This window comes from Berghia stephanieae, chromosome 1 (genome assembly GCF_034508935.2).
Source record: "Berghia stephanieae isolate SIO BIC M18660-M18661 chromosome 1, UCSD_Bste_1.3, whole genome shotgun sequence".
Classification (NCBI taxonomy): domain Eukaryota; kingdom Metazoa; phylum Mollusca; class Gastropoda; order Nudibranchia; family Aeolidiidae; genus Berghia; species Berghia stephanieae.
The window spans coordinates 145,095,936-145,110,935 of record NC_088360.1 but is presented as its reverse complement, the minus strand read 5'-3'; the positions used below and the strand labels follow the sequence as shown (position 1 = coordinate 145,110,935).

Here is a 15,000-nt window from a genome sequence, read left to right as displayed (position 1 = left end):
GACACTGATGTCTTGGAGGTTCCATTTACTATCCGTTGTCTCTCTAATTTCATTCGATCGATCTTATGCTGGATAGGGCCTCTCTGACGAAGCTTTCCGTTTTGTCATCTCCGCCCTCATTCTTTCTCTTTGAAGAGGAAACATTTTTACCCTTTGTTTTGGACTTGGATTTGGAATCGGAGCAATAGGCCTAGATAAACCCTTGGAGTGTAATGGCATTTTAAAGAATCCAATTTCATCAAATAACAAAATAGTGCCACTATGTGGTCTTGTGGTATAACACTCTCCCTCATTAGAAGGTGTCTTGGGATCGAGTCCCGCTCTGAGCGGCGCATAACTGAGTCCTTGGAAAAGACTCTTAAACCACATTATCTAGCCGTACCCAGGTGTAAAATGAGTATCAGGCCGTTAACAGCACTGTCTCTGTTGGGAAAATAATAATATCTCTTTACAGGCACCATGTTCCGCCCTACTTGTTAGTTATTGCTGCTGGCCAGGGACCCTTTGCAAAGTGCCCTGACCGCGTTTACTGGATATTGCGCTATATAAATGCTCAATGTTGTTTTTTTTTTTAGTTTTGTTGTTTTTTGTTTGTTTGTTTAGCTTTTTCTTTTTCTTTAAAAAAAAAATAAATCAAAAGATCTTTGTTGTTTGTTGGACAGGATGGGTAGGGGTTTAAATGGTGGTATGATATCAGGATAGCATCAGGTGGACATGTCATAGGGATGACGTGATTTAATAGGGTGATTGTCATGATCGAGCTTTGTTATTTTTAATTAATAGAGATAGGGAGAACAGGTGATCGGCGTATTATCTTTTTAAATACCAATCATTATGTCGTACATTATATTTACTAGTAAAGCATAACCGGGAGATAATAGGCTTGAAGTTCAGTCGCATCGTGACTTTAGAAATTGACAATTATTTAGCAGCTGTGATATTTATGGATGCTCAAAATTATAGAGTCCAATGTCAATACAACCCTATTAACAGTAAATTGAAATCGTGATTTTGTAGTTAAAAACACAATCATTCTTTCTATTCCACGAAAACTAATTATACATCATTTACATGACGTGTTTTGATTGCTTGAAAGTACTTCTTCGTCTCCCTTGAACTCTGAACTAACATCAGAGGTTTGATCATCTTGAAACCAAAGAATAAGAGGGCGCGCTTATCTCTGAAGTTGACATCAGAGGTTAGATCAGCGGATTGGCAAAAACGCTACCTCAGAGGTTTGATCAACGGGCCATCGATATCTTATTTAGCGACATTGTGTCACTTGTGACATAAGACCGATGACACCATTACTTATGTCACAAGCAATACCAAATTGCAATTTCGACAATATATCATTAATTTCAGCCAAACCAGTGTAATAACGTCAGGTAAATATGAAATTTAATAATATTTCAGAAACCAAAGACTTCAAAAATAGAAATATACATGGAAAATAGAGCATCTGAATGTGACTTGTGACATAAGGCCGGTGACACCATTACTTATACTTATCTACAAGCAACACCAAATCACACTTTCGTCCATACTATATCATTATTTTCAGTCAAAAAAGCATAATAACCTTCAAACTTAAGTGTCAACTGTGACATTTTAACCAATGACACCAATAGTCACAAAAAGTATCAGAAGTCACACAAACTCTAGATAAATATCAGCCATGGTAATGAATTCATGTAACCAGACGATAACATCACCCTACTGCTCAAATCTGTTTGTTTGTCGTAATTTTGTGTGTTAATAGTAAAACAAATCAAATTTTTTGACAACCCTTCAATTTATCTGGATTCGTCAAAAGCTTGAGTTTTGTCTTTTCTTGATTCATACAACCCTGAAACATAAAAATATTAGAATTACAAGGAAATGATTAATTGTGTCAAAATCACAGTCTCAGATGAGATGTCAGAATATCATATTTGTAAATAGAATAACAGATGAAAACATAATTTTTTGATGGCACTTTGTAATATCCAATATCAAGTGTTGCTTGTGACAATGTAAAATAGCGATGACACCAAAGTTCAACTGTGACCCATCGTCTCAAAACGGTATTATGTCGGAACGAACCAGATGCTTAAAAGCCGAATTTAATGTTAAACTGGTCAAAAATATAAACTGTTGGCATTAGCACCCTAAAATATGGTATCCATTCTCCTCAATACAACATACAAACTCAACACAAGTCTGATATTTCTGGCTATAAATTCAATTTTCAACATCTTAACCAACCCGACTTAATACCGTTTTGAGGCGAAGGGTCACAACTTACCTTTTCTGCATGGAGCCACGCTGGAAAGGCAACTGAAAGTGCTGCACTTCAAAGGCTGGTAAGAAGGGTGGATCAAAATTGCGAATCGGCATTTAACGAAACAAACTTCCACGTGTTCACGCATGCCGTGTTGCTTGTGACAAATGACACCAAAACCAATAAACCTCAATATCGGCAAAACGGAATACATTTACTCCAAGATTTGAGTTCAGAAGGAAAATCTATGCTTTTATCTCATAATAAAACATTTTATAACCATTAAATATGAGCTTTAAAGTTTCGTGTCGAGTCTTAGTATTGTGCTGTGTTTGATGACACCAAAGGTCACAAGCAACACCAACTATTTAAGAACTCTATATGAAACTTAATCAGATATGTAATATACTGCAATTGCGTTTAAAAGTAAATTTTGACTTTATACTATTAGTCAAATTTCAACCATGTGAGCTAAAACATCACATTTAATTTCTCCATGATTTCTAAAAAGGTGATGCGTTGACCTCGTTTTAAGCACATGCCAAACTGCATTCAAATTTGACTTTCAAGTTGTTTATTTCATATTCTGTTGAATTTTATCTCTTCTTCATATTATCAATTGATTACAAGCATTAACCCAATGAAAACAGCCTATAATTAAGTAAAAATCAAATTTTCTTAACACTGGTATCAGACGGGCACCTTTTGACCTTAGCTCATATATATATATATAAATCAGGAAGAAAAAAATACAAGACTCTGAACAGGCAGATAAAAAGAAAATGCAACGAAGCTAAAGAAGACTGGATAAATGAACAATGTCACTATATAATGTCCTGCAAAGAAAAAAATGGCAAATTCTTCCATCAGAAAATCAAAGAAGTGACAAACAAAACTAAATCAGGTGCTAAAAGTGGATGCATCAAAGACAAGCGTGGAAACACCATCATGGACAAAGACTGCATTCTAAACAGATGGTCAGAATATATTGAAGAACTTTTTTTTGATAATCGAGGAGAAATGCCTATGATAAAAGAACTGGAAGGGCCTTCTATAATGAAAGATGAAGTTAGGAACGTCATGAAAAGCATGAAAAATGGAAAAGCTGCAGGACCTGATGCCATAACAATTGAAGCCTTGACTGGCCTGGGTGAATGGGGGATTGAATTCATCACAAACCTTCTAAATCAAGTGTATGACACAGGAAAAATGCCAACTGATATGAAACGATCCATTTTTATAGCACTACCAAAAAAGCCAGGGGCAGTTGATTGTGAACAACACAGAACTATTAGCCTAATGAGCCACCTCACAAAAATTCTTTTGAAGATAATTTTACTAAGAATAAGAAATAAAATACGACCTGAAATTGGGGAGATGCAATTTGGTTTTGTTGAGGACAAGGGTACCAGAAATGGAATATTCACATTATCAATGCTGATGGAAAGATGTATTGAAGTAAATAAAGATCTGTATATGTGTTTCATCGACTATTCAAAAGCCTTTGATAAAGTACAACACGAAAAACTATTCAAAATTCTATCATCCTTGGACATTGATGGTAAAGATTTAAGAATATTACGGAATTTGTACTGGGAACAAGAAGCAGCAATGCGTGTTGACAACGAACTAAGCAGTTTTACACCTATTAGAAGAGGAGTTAGGCAGGGGTGTGTTTTGTCTCCAGATTTATTCAACCTCTATAGTGAAATGATATTAAGAGATATCGAACATAAGAAGGGGGTGTGTATTGGAGGAAAGAATGTAACAAATCTGAGGTATGCAGATGATACGGTTCTACTGGCAGAATCTGAACATGAACTACAAGAATTACTGGATGTTGTAGTCAGGAGTAGTGAAAATATGGGACTGGAACTGAATATATCTAAAACAGAATGTATGACGGTATCTAAAAATAATAACCCACCAGCCTGTGTAATAACAAGCAGAGGACAAACAATACAACAAGTTGAATGTTTCAAATATTTAGGCTTCAATGTAACATCCAATGGAAAATCAGATTGTGAAATAAAGAAAAGAATAGGTATGGCGAAGAATGCATTCAACCAGCTGCATACAATTATGAAAAACAGGAATATTAGCATGAAAACAAAAATCAAAGTCCTGGATTGCTATGTACTGTCTGTGCTGCTATATGGTTGTGAGAGCTGGACCATAAACAAGACCATGGTTAAAAGACTGGAGGCAGTGGAAATGTGGTTTTACAGAAGAATGATGAGGGTGTCATGGATGGAAAGGAAAAGAAATGAAGAAATTTTAGAAATGGCAAACAGAAAAAGATCACTGATAACAAAAATCATCAAACGCCAAATGGAATTTTTAGGACACATTATCCGCCACCCTGGTTTGGAAATACTCGCCTTGACTGGAAAGATGAATGGAAAAAGAATAAGAGGAAGACAAAGAATAACGTATTTGAAAGGGATAAGAACTTGGACAGATGAAGCTGAGAAAGGTGGCGCTGCTTTAATAGAATTGGCAAGAGATAGATCAGCTTGGCGGAAGATGACCTCCGACGTCTGCTTCAGATATGGAACTACATGAGATGAGATGAGATATATGAGCCAAGGTCAAAAGGTGCCCGCCTGATACCAGTGTTAAGAAAATTTGATTTTTACTTAATTATGGGCTTTTTTCATTGGGTTAATGCTTGTAATCAATTGATAATATGAAGAAGAGATAAAATGAGATAGCTCAACATACTCTGTTCAACAGAATATGAAATAAACAACTTGAAAGTGAAATTTGAATGCTGTTTGGCATGTGCTTAAAACGAGGTCAACGCATCACCTTTTTAGAAATCATGTAGAAATTAAATGTGATGTTTTAGCTCACGTGATTGAAATTTGACTGATAGTATAAAGTCAAAATTTACTTTTAAACGCAATTGCAGTATATTACATATCTGAATAAGTTTCATATAGAGTTCTTAAAAAGTTGGGGTTGCTTGTGACCTTTGGTGTCATCAAACACAGCACAATACTAAGACTCGACACGAAACTGTAAAGCTCATGTTTAATGTTTATAAAATGTTTTATTATGAGAAAAAAGCATAGATTTACTATCTGAACTCAAATCTTGGAGTAAATGTATACCGTTTTACCGATATTGAGGTTTATTGGTTTTGGTGTCATTTGTCACAAGCAACACGACATGCGTGAACACGTGGAAGTTTGTTTCGTTAAATGGCGATTCGCAATTTTGATCCACCCTTCTTACCAGTCTTTGAAGTGCAGCACTTTCATTTGCCTTTCCAGCGTGGCTCCAGGGAGAAAAGGTAAGTTGAACTTTGGTGTCATTGCTATTTTACATTGTCACAAGCAACACTTTATATTGGATATTACAAAGTGCCACCAAAAAATTATGTTTTCAGCTGTTATTCTATTTACAAATATGATATTATGACATCTCACATAAGACTGTGATTTTGACACAATTAATTATTTCCTTGTAATTCTATTTTTTTATGTTTCAGGGTTGTATCAATCAAGAAAAAGACAAAACTCAAGCTTTTGACGAGTCCAGATAAATAGAAGGGTTGTCAAGAAATTTGATTTGATTTACTATTAACACACTAAATTACTACAAACTAGCAGATTTGAGAAGTAGGGTGGATGTTACGGCATGGTTACATGAATTCATAACCATGGCTGATATTTATCTAGTGTTTGTGTGACTTCTAGTACTTTTTGTGACCATTGGTGTCATTGGTTTAAAATGTCACAGGTGACACTTAAGTTTGAAGATTCTAATGTTATTTCTGTTTTCATGTTCTTCAAAGCTTGAAATGTCATTGAATTACATTTTAACAGGCTATATTACATGTGTTCAGTTGCTATTCGTGATTTATTGAGGCAAAATTATGTCCTAGTGCCGATTTTGACCAAAGTAATAGCAACAATGGTATTACTTATTTCTAAGTAAATTTCCAATTTAGAAGTATCTAGTTTCTGAAAATAATGAATTTCATTTTAGAGTATGTTATTGTGCTTTTTTGACTGAAAATAATGATATAGTATGGAAGAAAGTGTGATTTGGTGTTGCTTGTGACTTAAGTAATGGCGTCACCGGTCTTAGGTCACAAGTCACATTCAGATGCTCTAATTTCCATGTATATTTTTATTTTTGAAGTCTTTGGTTTCTGAAATATTATTAAATTCCATATTTAACTGTGGTTATTACACTGGTTTGACTGAAATTAATGATATATTGTCGAAATTGCAATTTGGTATTGCTTGTGACATAAGTAATGGTGTCATCGGTCTAATGTCACAAGTGACACAATGTCGCTAAATAAGATATGCTTTGGTCACATTATTTCCCAACATTTTATTCCAAAAGTTTCTGAACATTGCTGGTAATAAGCATATGCAATATTGTTGTTGTTGTTAATGTGCAAACATTTGTATGAAATAATACATTTGCATTCTATGTTGCTTGTGACCGATGACACCAAAAAGCAATATTTTCTCCAATAGATGGTAATACTATTGTACTATGATTGTTGTTGATTGTGTCTTTTTGTCTATAACTTACTAAATAAAGTTTGATACTCAACAAAAATCATTTGGTTATTGAGTTTTTTGTCTCATTTTGGTGTCACCGGTCACAGGTGACACCAGCAACCTATAGGTATTGTTTATGATATTATGCTGCGTTAGACCTTAAAGTTATCTAAAGGGCCTTTGATTCATGAAGTACAGGGTTTTTGCTACACATATAGAAACATGAATGGACTATTATGTCACTTTTATTTTGAGAAAAAAAATTGGCACCTTTTGACCTTGGCTCATATATATATATATATATATATATATATATATATATATATATATATATATATATATATATATATATATATATAAACAATACGAGATGCGCTTTGATCATTAATTTTTCTTTTGAACGCTACTATTTGATGTAATAATACAACGTGCATGAAAGGGCGCGGCCATTATAATAAATATATGTGTATATATATATATATATATATATATATATATATATATATATATATATATATATATATATATATATATATAATTGTCGACTGACGATATGGTAGCCATTGAAACAATTGTATCGACAGAAAAATGTGAGTGACCTTATTTATATTAAGCCTATATGCTCTAACCAGCACTCTCATTACCTACAAGTACCCATCAACATTCATATATATATATATATATATATATATATATATATATATATATATATATATATATATATATGTGTGTGTGTGTGTGTGTGTGTGTGTGTACATTATAATAGCCGCGCCCTTTCGTGTACGTTGTATTATTACATCAAAAAGTAGCACTCAATAGAAAAGGTAATGCTCAAAGTGCATCTCATTTCAGAGCGGTTCGTATCAATAGACGAATGATTTTCTCCATAAGAATGACACACACGATGTGTTTCTGAGATGTGTTGAAAGTATTAGTAAAGAAATAAGAGGGTGTTTATTGTTTGTACGATTACAAATATCTTTTAAATGTTTGTCATTCCTGGATCGTTCTAAAATATGTTGAAAGTATTAGTGAAGAAATAAAAGGGTAGTTAATGAAGTAAATTTGTGGTACGATTACAAATATATTTGAAATGTTTGACATTCCTAGAATGTTCTAAGATGTGTTGAAAGTATTAGTAAAGAAATGAGGGGGCGGTGAGTGTTTGGTACGATTACAAATATATTTGAAATGTTTGACATTCCTAGAATGTTCTAAGATTTGTTGAAAGTATTAGTAAAGAAATGAGGGGGCGGTGAGTGTTTGGTACGATTACGAATATCAATGAAATACGATTGGCGATCCTTGAATATTCTGAACTGTTCAGGCTACGAAACCCAACGAAACCCGACAAAGTTATGGGAAGTAGGTAGCAGTGGGGAGTGAACCTGGGACTCAGGGAAGTGTACACCATTGGGGAGTGAACCTGGGACTGGGTTTCGGTGGGTTTGGCGGGTTTCGTAAAAAGACACGCCCTTCAGGCTAGACTTTGACACAAACTCGATCCTTACATTGCATTATGTGTAAAAAATAAACAACAGTAGCTGAGATATAACACATAGATTGTGTACATTGTAGAAACCATTTTTATCGAAACCTGTCCAACTCGCCTGCCAAATCAATTTAGTTAACCCATTGATAGTGTGAATCGTTTTGAGTGATAAGATCTCTGATGTTTATACCGTTAAGTCACGTCATACAGATAATAAAATATAAGATATGCTTTCTACCTTTTAGAAAGGACTCTAGCCTGTCGGAAAGTACTTTCCGCAGGATCCAGAAAACGCCGCTTCTCGGTTGAAGCCAATTTTTTTTTTTTAATTAAACAAAATTAAGCTTTTACATAGCGCAATATCCACTAAACGTGCACAAAGCGCTTTACAAGGGGTCCCTAGCCAACAGCAACAATTGACATGTAGAACGAGACATGACATCTGTTAGGCGATAATACAATTTTGTCGGACAGAGACAACGCTGTTAACGGCCAGGTACTCATTTTACACCTGAGTACGTGAGAGAATGTGAGTAAAGAGTCTTTTCCAAGGACTCAACAATGCGCTGAGCGAGGCTCGAACCCAGGACCTTCCGATCCGAAAGCGAATGTCATACCACAAGACCACATAGCCGTAGCTTTATGGGGTGACTGATAATATAAAAAGGCGAATTAACTAGAAATAAGTGCCATATGAAATAGAAAGTTGGTTCTAAATTTGGCCCGATTGTGGATATAGATAGTATGCACTTGGCGAAGAAGCTCATAACATTGCCATCCGGAAGTATAACGGACCAACACACAAAACTGTGTGTATCCATGAACGTTTATAGTCGGGTTAATACAGTTCAGTGAGCATTACTCATAAACGCGGATGACAAAAAACAATAACAACGACCCGAGTGACGTCATCTTCGAACTATCTGTAAACGAAGTATTTTAGCTTGATGTATCCGTGTGGTCTTGCGATGTGACATTCGCCTTCGGAGCAGCGTCTTATGGTTCTCACACTACTATGTTATGACGATCGACCCAATCAGCAAAGTCTGGTTCGCATTCGTGCACCGTCGCAAACCCGCCGGGTAGCATCGTCACAACACACCATTCGACTAGATGCTCTGCCGTCTCGGAAGGTCCAGGGTTCCAGTCCCGCTGTGAGCGGCGCATAGTTGAGTCCTTGCAAAAGACTCTTTACTCACATTCTCTCACTGTACTCATTCATGTGTAAAATGAGTACCTGGCCGTTAACAGCGTTGTTTCTGTCGGAAAATAAAATTGAACGATCGCCTAACTGGCGTCGTCATGTCTAGCTCTTCACGTTAAGTCTAGTGGTATGACACTCGCTTACGGATCGGAAGGCCCTGGGTTCGAGCCTCGCGCTCGGCGCATAGTTGAGTCCTTGGAAAAGGCTCTTTACTCACATTCTCTCACCGTACTCAGGTGTAAAATGAATACCTGACCGTTAACAGCGTTGCCTTTGTCCGAAAAATTATAATATCGCATACAGGCGTCATTACTCGTCCTACAAAAATGTTGCTGTTGACCAGGGACCCCTTGCCCCTTGTAACGCGCTTTGAGCACATTTAGTGGATATTGCTCTATATAAAGCTCAATATTTAAAGTGCTGCTGTTGGCTAGGTTACCCCTTGTAAATAGCTCGGCACTTTTAGTGGTTATTGCGCTATATATATATATATATATATATATATATATATATATATATATATATATATATATATATAAATGAGCACGTATTTTTAAAAAAATACTCTATATTAGACATTATATTCATTCACTTCAAACCGATCCTATTTCTTGTGAGTCACGGGGGCTCGGGGCTCAGGGCTCAGACAATTGAATTGAATTGAATCATCCAAACTCCTGTGAATAATGACAGGTTATAAATGATACGATAATAACACAGTAACTTACAGCCATTGTCAGCTTACCATATTATACGGTGTCAGATTTATATCGCACTTTGATAAAAACACGTTTTAGACAAATTTGGCCAGAAAACTCGTCTTTCAAAAACCGATCGATTAAAATGATCCTCATATTGTCAAACATTCTCAATGAGTTTTTCAAGGAAGTCCTAGGTTTGACTGTTTTTTTTGACAAGATAAGGGTCGTTTTAATCGATCGATATTTCAAGGACGAGTTTTCTGGCCAAAATTTTTAAAATGTGGGGTTTTTTTCTAAGTGTGGCAGATGTATATAGCATCACGTTACATTAGCCTGAGATCGATGATTATTATGTCTGACAATACCAATCTGTTGGAGGCTGTTGGTTGTAATAGTATTGAACAAAAACTAATACGTTATAATAGATTCCATAAAAAAACATTAAGAAAGGTACGTGAAAAGTATCAAGGAGCTTTTAAGACTGTCTTCAACAACAAACAAATAAGAAATGGTAGAAGACTACTTCATGTGATGTTTGATAGAAATTATTAGTTATAAGTAAGAACATTGATATAGAGCAGCTCCATGATTCACTAGGCTCAATACAATTCATAGTGCTTCATTTACATCCCCGATTGAATCTCCTCCTCTTCCTCCTCCTCATCTTCCTACTGCTCCTCCTCCTCTTCCTCCTCCTCATCTTCCTACTGCTCCTCCTCATCTTCCTACTGCTCCTCCTCCTCTTCTTCCTCCTCATCTTCCTAATGCTCCTCCTCCTCTTCCTCCTCCTCATCTTCCTACTGCTCCTCCTCCTCTTCCTCCTCCTCATCTTCCTACTGCTCCTCCTCCTCTTCCTCCTCCTCATCTTCCTACTGCTCCTCCTCCTCCTCTTCCTCCTCCTCATCTTCCTACTGCTCCTCCTCCTCTTCCTCCTCCTCCTCTTCCTTCTCATCCTCCTCCTCCTCCTCTTCCTCCTCCTCCTCCTCTTTCTTCTCATCCTCTTTCTTCTCCTCCTCTTTCTCCTCCTCCTCCTCTTCCTCCTCCTCCTCCTCTTCCTCCTCCTCCTCCTCCTCCTCCTTTGTCTTCTTCTTCTTCCTCTTCTTCTTCTTCTTCTTCTTCTTCTTCTTCTTCTTCTTTCTTCTTCTTCTCTTCTTCTTCCTCTTCTCTTCTTCTTCTTCTTCTTCTTCTTCTTCTTCTTCTTCTTCTTCTTCTTCTTCTTCTTCTTCTTCTTCTTCTCTTCTTCTTCTCTTCTTCTTTCTTCTTCTTCTTCTTCTTCTTCTTCTTCTTCTTCTTCTTTCTTCTTCTTCTTCTTCTCTTCTTCTTCTTCTTCTTCTTCTTCTTCTTCTTCTTCTTCTTCTTCTTCTTCTTCTTCTTCTTCTTCTCTCTTCTTCTTCTTCTTCTTCTTCTTCTTCTTTCTTCTCTCTTCTTCTTCTTCTTCTCTCTTTCTTTCTTCTTCTTCTTCTTCTTCTTCTTCTTCTTCTTCTTCTTCTTCTTCTTTCTTCTTTCTTCTCTTCTTCTTCTTCTTCTTCTTCTCTCTTCTTCTTCTTTCTTCTTCTTCTTCTTCTCTTCTTCTTCTTCTTCTTCTTCTTCTTTCTTCTTCTTCTTCTTCTTCTTCTTCTTCTTCTTCTTCTTCTTCTTCTTCTTCTTCTTCTTCTTCTTCTTCTTCTTCTTCTTCTTCTTCTTCTTCTTCTTCTTCTTCTTCTTCTTCTTCTTCTTCTTCTTCTTCTTCTTCTCTTCTTCTTCTCTTCTTCTTCTTCTTCTTCTTCTTCTTCTTCTTCTTCTTCTTCTTTCTTCTTCTTCTTCTTCTTCTTCTTCTTCTTCTTCTTCTTCTTCTTCTTCTTCTTCCTTCCTTCTTCTTCTTCTTCTTCTTCTTTTCTTCTTCTTCTCTCTTTCTTCTTCTTCTACTTCCTTCCTTCCTTCTGCTTCTATAAGTCTTCTTTTTACTTTTCTACTCTCTTTCTCTCTCTCTTCTCTCTCTCTACGTCAATGTCATAGATTATCAATATATAGTATTATCATACATATATCCTCTCATCTCCTCTTCTCTATATATATATATATATATATATATATATATAATATATATATATATATATATAAATTATATATAATATATAGTATATAACTTCGCAAGCGTACACTCCAGTCTCTCCACAGACTAATTTTTAAGTATACATATGGTGCTTTAGTCGACAGTGCCCACATTAAAAATCCATTTCATAAAGTTCAAATCTGTACTGTTAGACGCGCCGTCGTATTATTCTTCCATATCATATTTTTTTAAAAACACGTATTAAAAATGATGGCCATAAAACTTTTCATTCAAAAAACAATCGACAAAAATTGCCCTCATATTGGCAAAGTCCAAGGTTTGAAAGAATCTACCAAGGCGAAGTCCCGGGTTTTAGAGTTTTTGCCAAGGTGAGGGACATTTTAATCGATCGATATTTGGAGGACGAGAGTTTTGGACAAAATTTTTTGTAAAAACTTTTTTTTAAATTTTTTTGGCAGAGTACGACATTATTATTATAGCCAATCACTCATTCACACATAAGCCTCTAAAGCACACAATGCCGGAGGCAGTCTTTCTCTACCATTGCCATCCATCTGACCACCGACATGACACAAATAGCTTAGACAGTTTTATCACGAGGCCAAGAGGCCAACAAGGGAAAAATCCGGCCCCTTATGGGGGCGGGGGCGTCGTCTTCTCGAAACTAGGAGTCTTTCCAAAGACACAATTTTGCCCCGCCCAGAACGAGACTCGAACTAGGGACTTAACGGTCCAAAGTCGTGTGTCATATCCATAAAATTTGGTCAATTATTCATTCAATCATTCTTTCATGCCATTGTTTACCAACGATTGTGTGCAGAATAGCAATGAATATTTGATGTCGTTACAGCCTTAGAAACGTGAGGTTTCTATAATTGCTTACATCTCAAAGGAATATGTTTGCCATGTGTGAGTGTGTGTGTGTGTGTGTGTGTGTGTGTGTGTTTGTAGAGGGGAGTGTTTGTATGCGTTTGCCTGTTTTGCGTGTATTTGCTTCTTTATATTAAAGAAAATTAAAAGGAGTTGAAAGTCTCTGGCGGTTTTTGCGAGGTCCAATTTTGAGTCAAGTACGTATTACAAGTAATTTCTAGATTCTAACAACCGGGATTCCAGCACGCTCGGCAATACAGGGCATGCTGGGGCTGGGTGACCGAATGTTATCTACATAACAAGTCGTATAGATAGTATGCGCTTGGCTGAGAAGCTCATAACATTGCCATCCGGAAGTATAACGGACCAACACACAAAACTATGTGTAACCATGAGCTTTTCTTGTCGGGTTAATACAGTTCAGTGAGCATTACTCATAAACGCGGATGGCAAAAAACAATAACAAAGACCTGAGTGAAGTCATCTCCGAACTATCTATACCATCCATGAGCACATGGTTTCGGCTCATTCGGATTCTCGACCGCTTTTTGGCTTCTCCCGAGAGCGTGCTGTAACAGACACAACTACCTAATAACTGCTGGGTGGACAGGGGATGGGGAGTGGGGGGGGGGAGGTCAAACTATAGAAATCTCGACTACACCCAGGATCGATCTCGGTCCCTTTGCTTGCGAAGCAAGTGCTCTACCAACTGAATTGTCGGGATTCACTCATATTGACTAAAAACTACATCATTATTTTCTTGGGCCTTTTTACTACAAATATAGCGTGATCATTAAGAAATACAATGGTAATTAAATCGTTTACCATTTATACCTCCGAATATTAAGAGTTATATAACGTTATATGAATGAAATACCTGATTTGTGATAATATTTGAAAGTTTTGTTCCATTTCTTTTATCGTTTCAGGCAGATCAACTAACAGAGGAACAGATTGCTGGTAAGTACTGATGACCACTAATACACACCGTACTGATGACTTGTATACCACTAATACACACCGTACTGATGACTTGTATACCACTAATACACACCGTACTGATGACTTATATACCACTAATATACACCGTACTGATGACTTGTATACCACTAATACACACCGTGCTGATGACTTAAATACCACTAATACACACCGTACTGATGACTTAAATACCACTAATACACACCGTACTGATGACTTAAATACCACTAATACACACCGTACTGATGACTTGTATACCACTAATACACACCGTGCTGATGACTTGTATACCACTAATACACTACACCGTACTGATGACTTAAATACCACTAATACACACCGTACTGATGACTTAAATACCACTAATACACACCGTACTGATAACTTATATACCACTAATACACACTGTACTGATGACTTAAATACCACTAATACACACCGTACTGATGACTTATATACCACTCATACACACCGTACGGATGACTTAAATACCACTAATACACACTGTACTGATGACTTATATACCACTAATACACACCGTACTAATGATTTATATACCACTAATACACACCGTACTGATGACTTAAATACCACTAATACACACCGTACTGATGACTTAAATACCACTAATATACACCGTACTGATGCCTTAAATACCACAAATACACACCGTACTGATGACTTATATACCACTAATATACACCGTACTGATGCCTTAAATACCACTAATACACACCGTACTGATGACTTATATATCACTAATATACACCGTACTGATGCCTTAAATACCACTAATACACACCGTACTGATGACTTATATACCACTTATATACACCGTACTGATGCCTTAAATACCACTAATACACACCGTACTGATGACTTAAATACCACTAATACACACCGTACTGAT

At 36.3% G+C, this 15,000-nt stretch overlaps 1 protein-coding gene across 1 annotated transcript in view; it reads left to right on the top strand.

The window, feature by feature from the left end:
* The window catches only part of LOC144963416 (calmodulin-like), a 30,747-nt gene that overhangs the window by 4,497 nt on the left and 11,250 nt on the right, over positions 1–15,000 (top strand). The window contains exon 2 of the mRNA XM_078897420.1: positions 14,039–14,069. Coding sequence (XP_078753546.1) covers positions 14,039–14,069 — 31 coding nt within the window. The remainder of the gene's footprint in view (positions 1–14,038; positions 14,070–15,000) is intronic.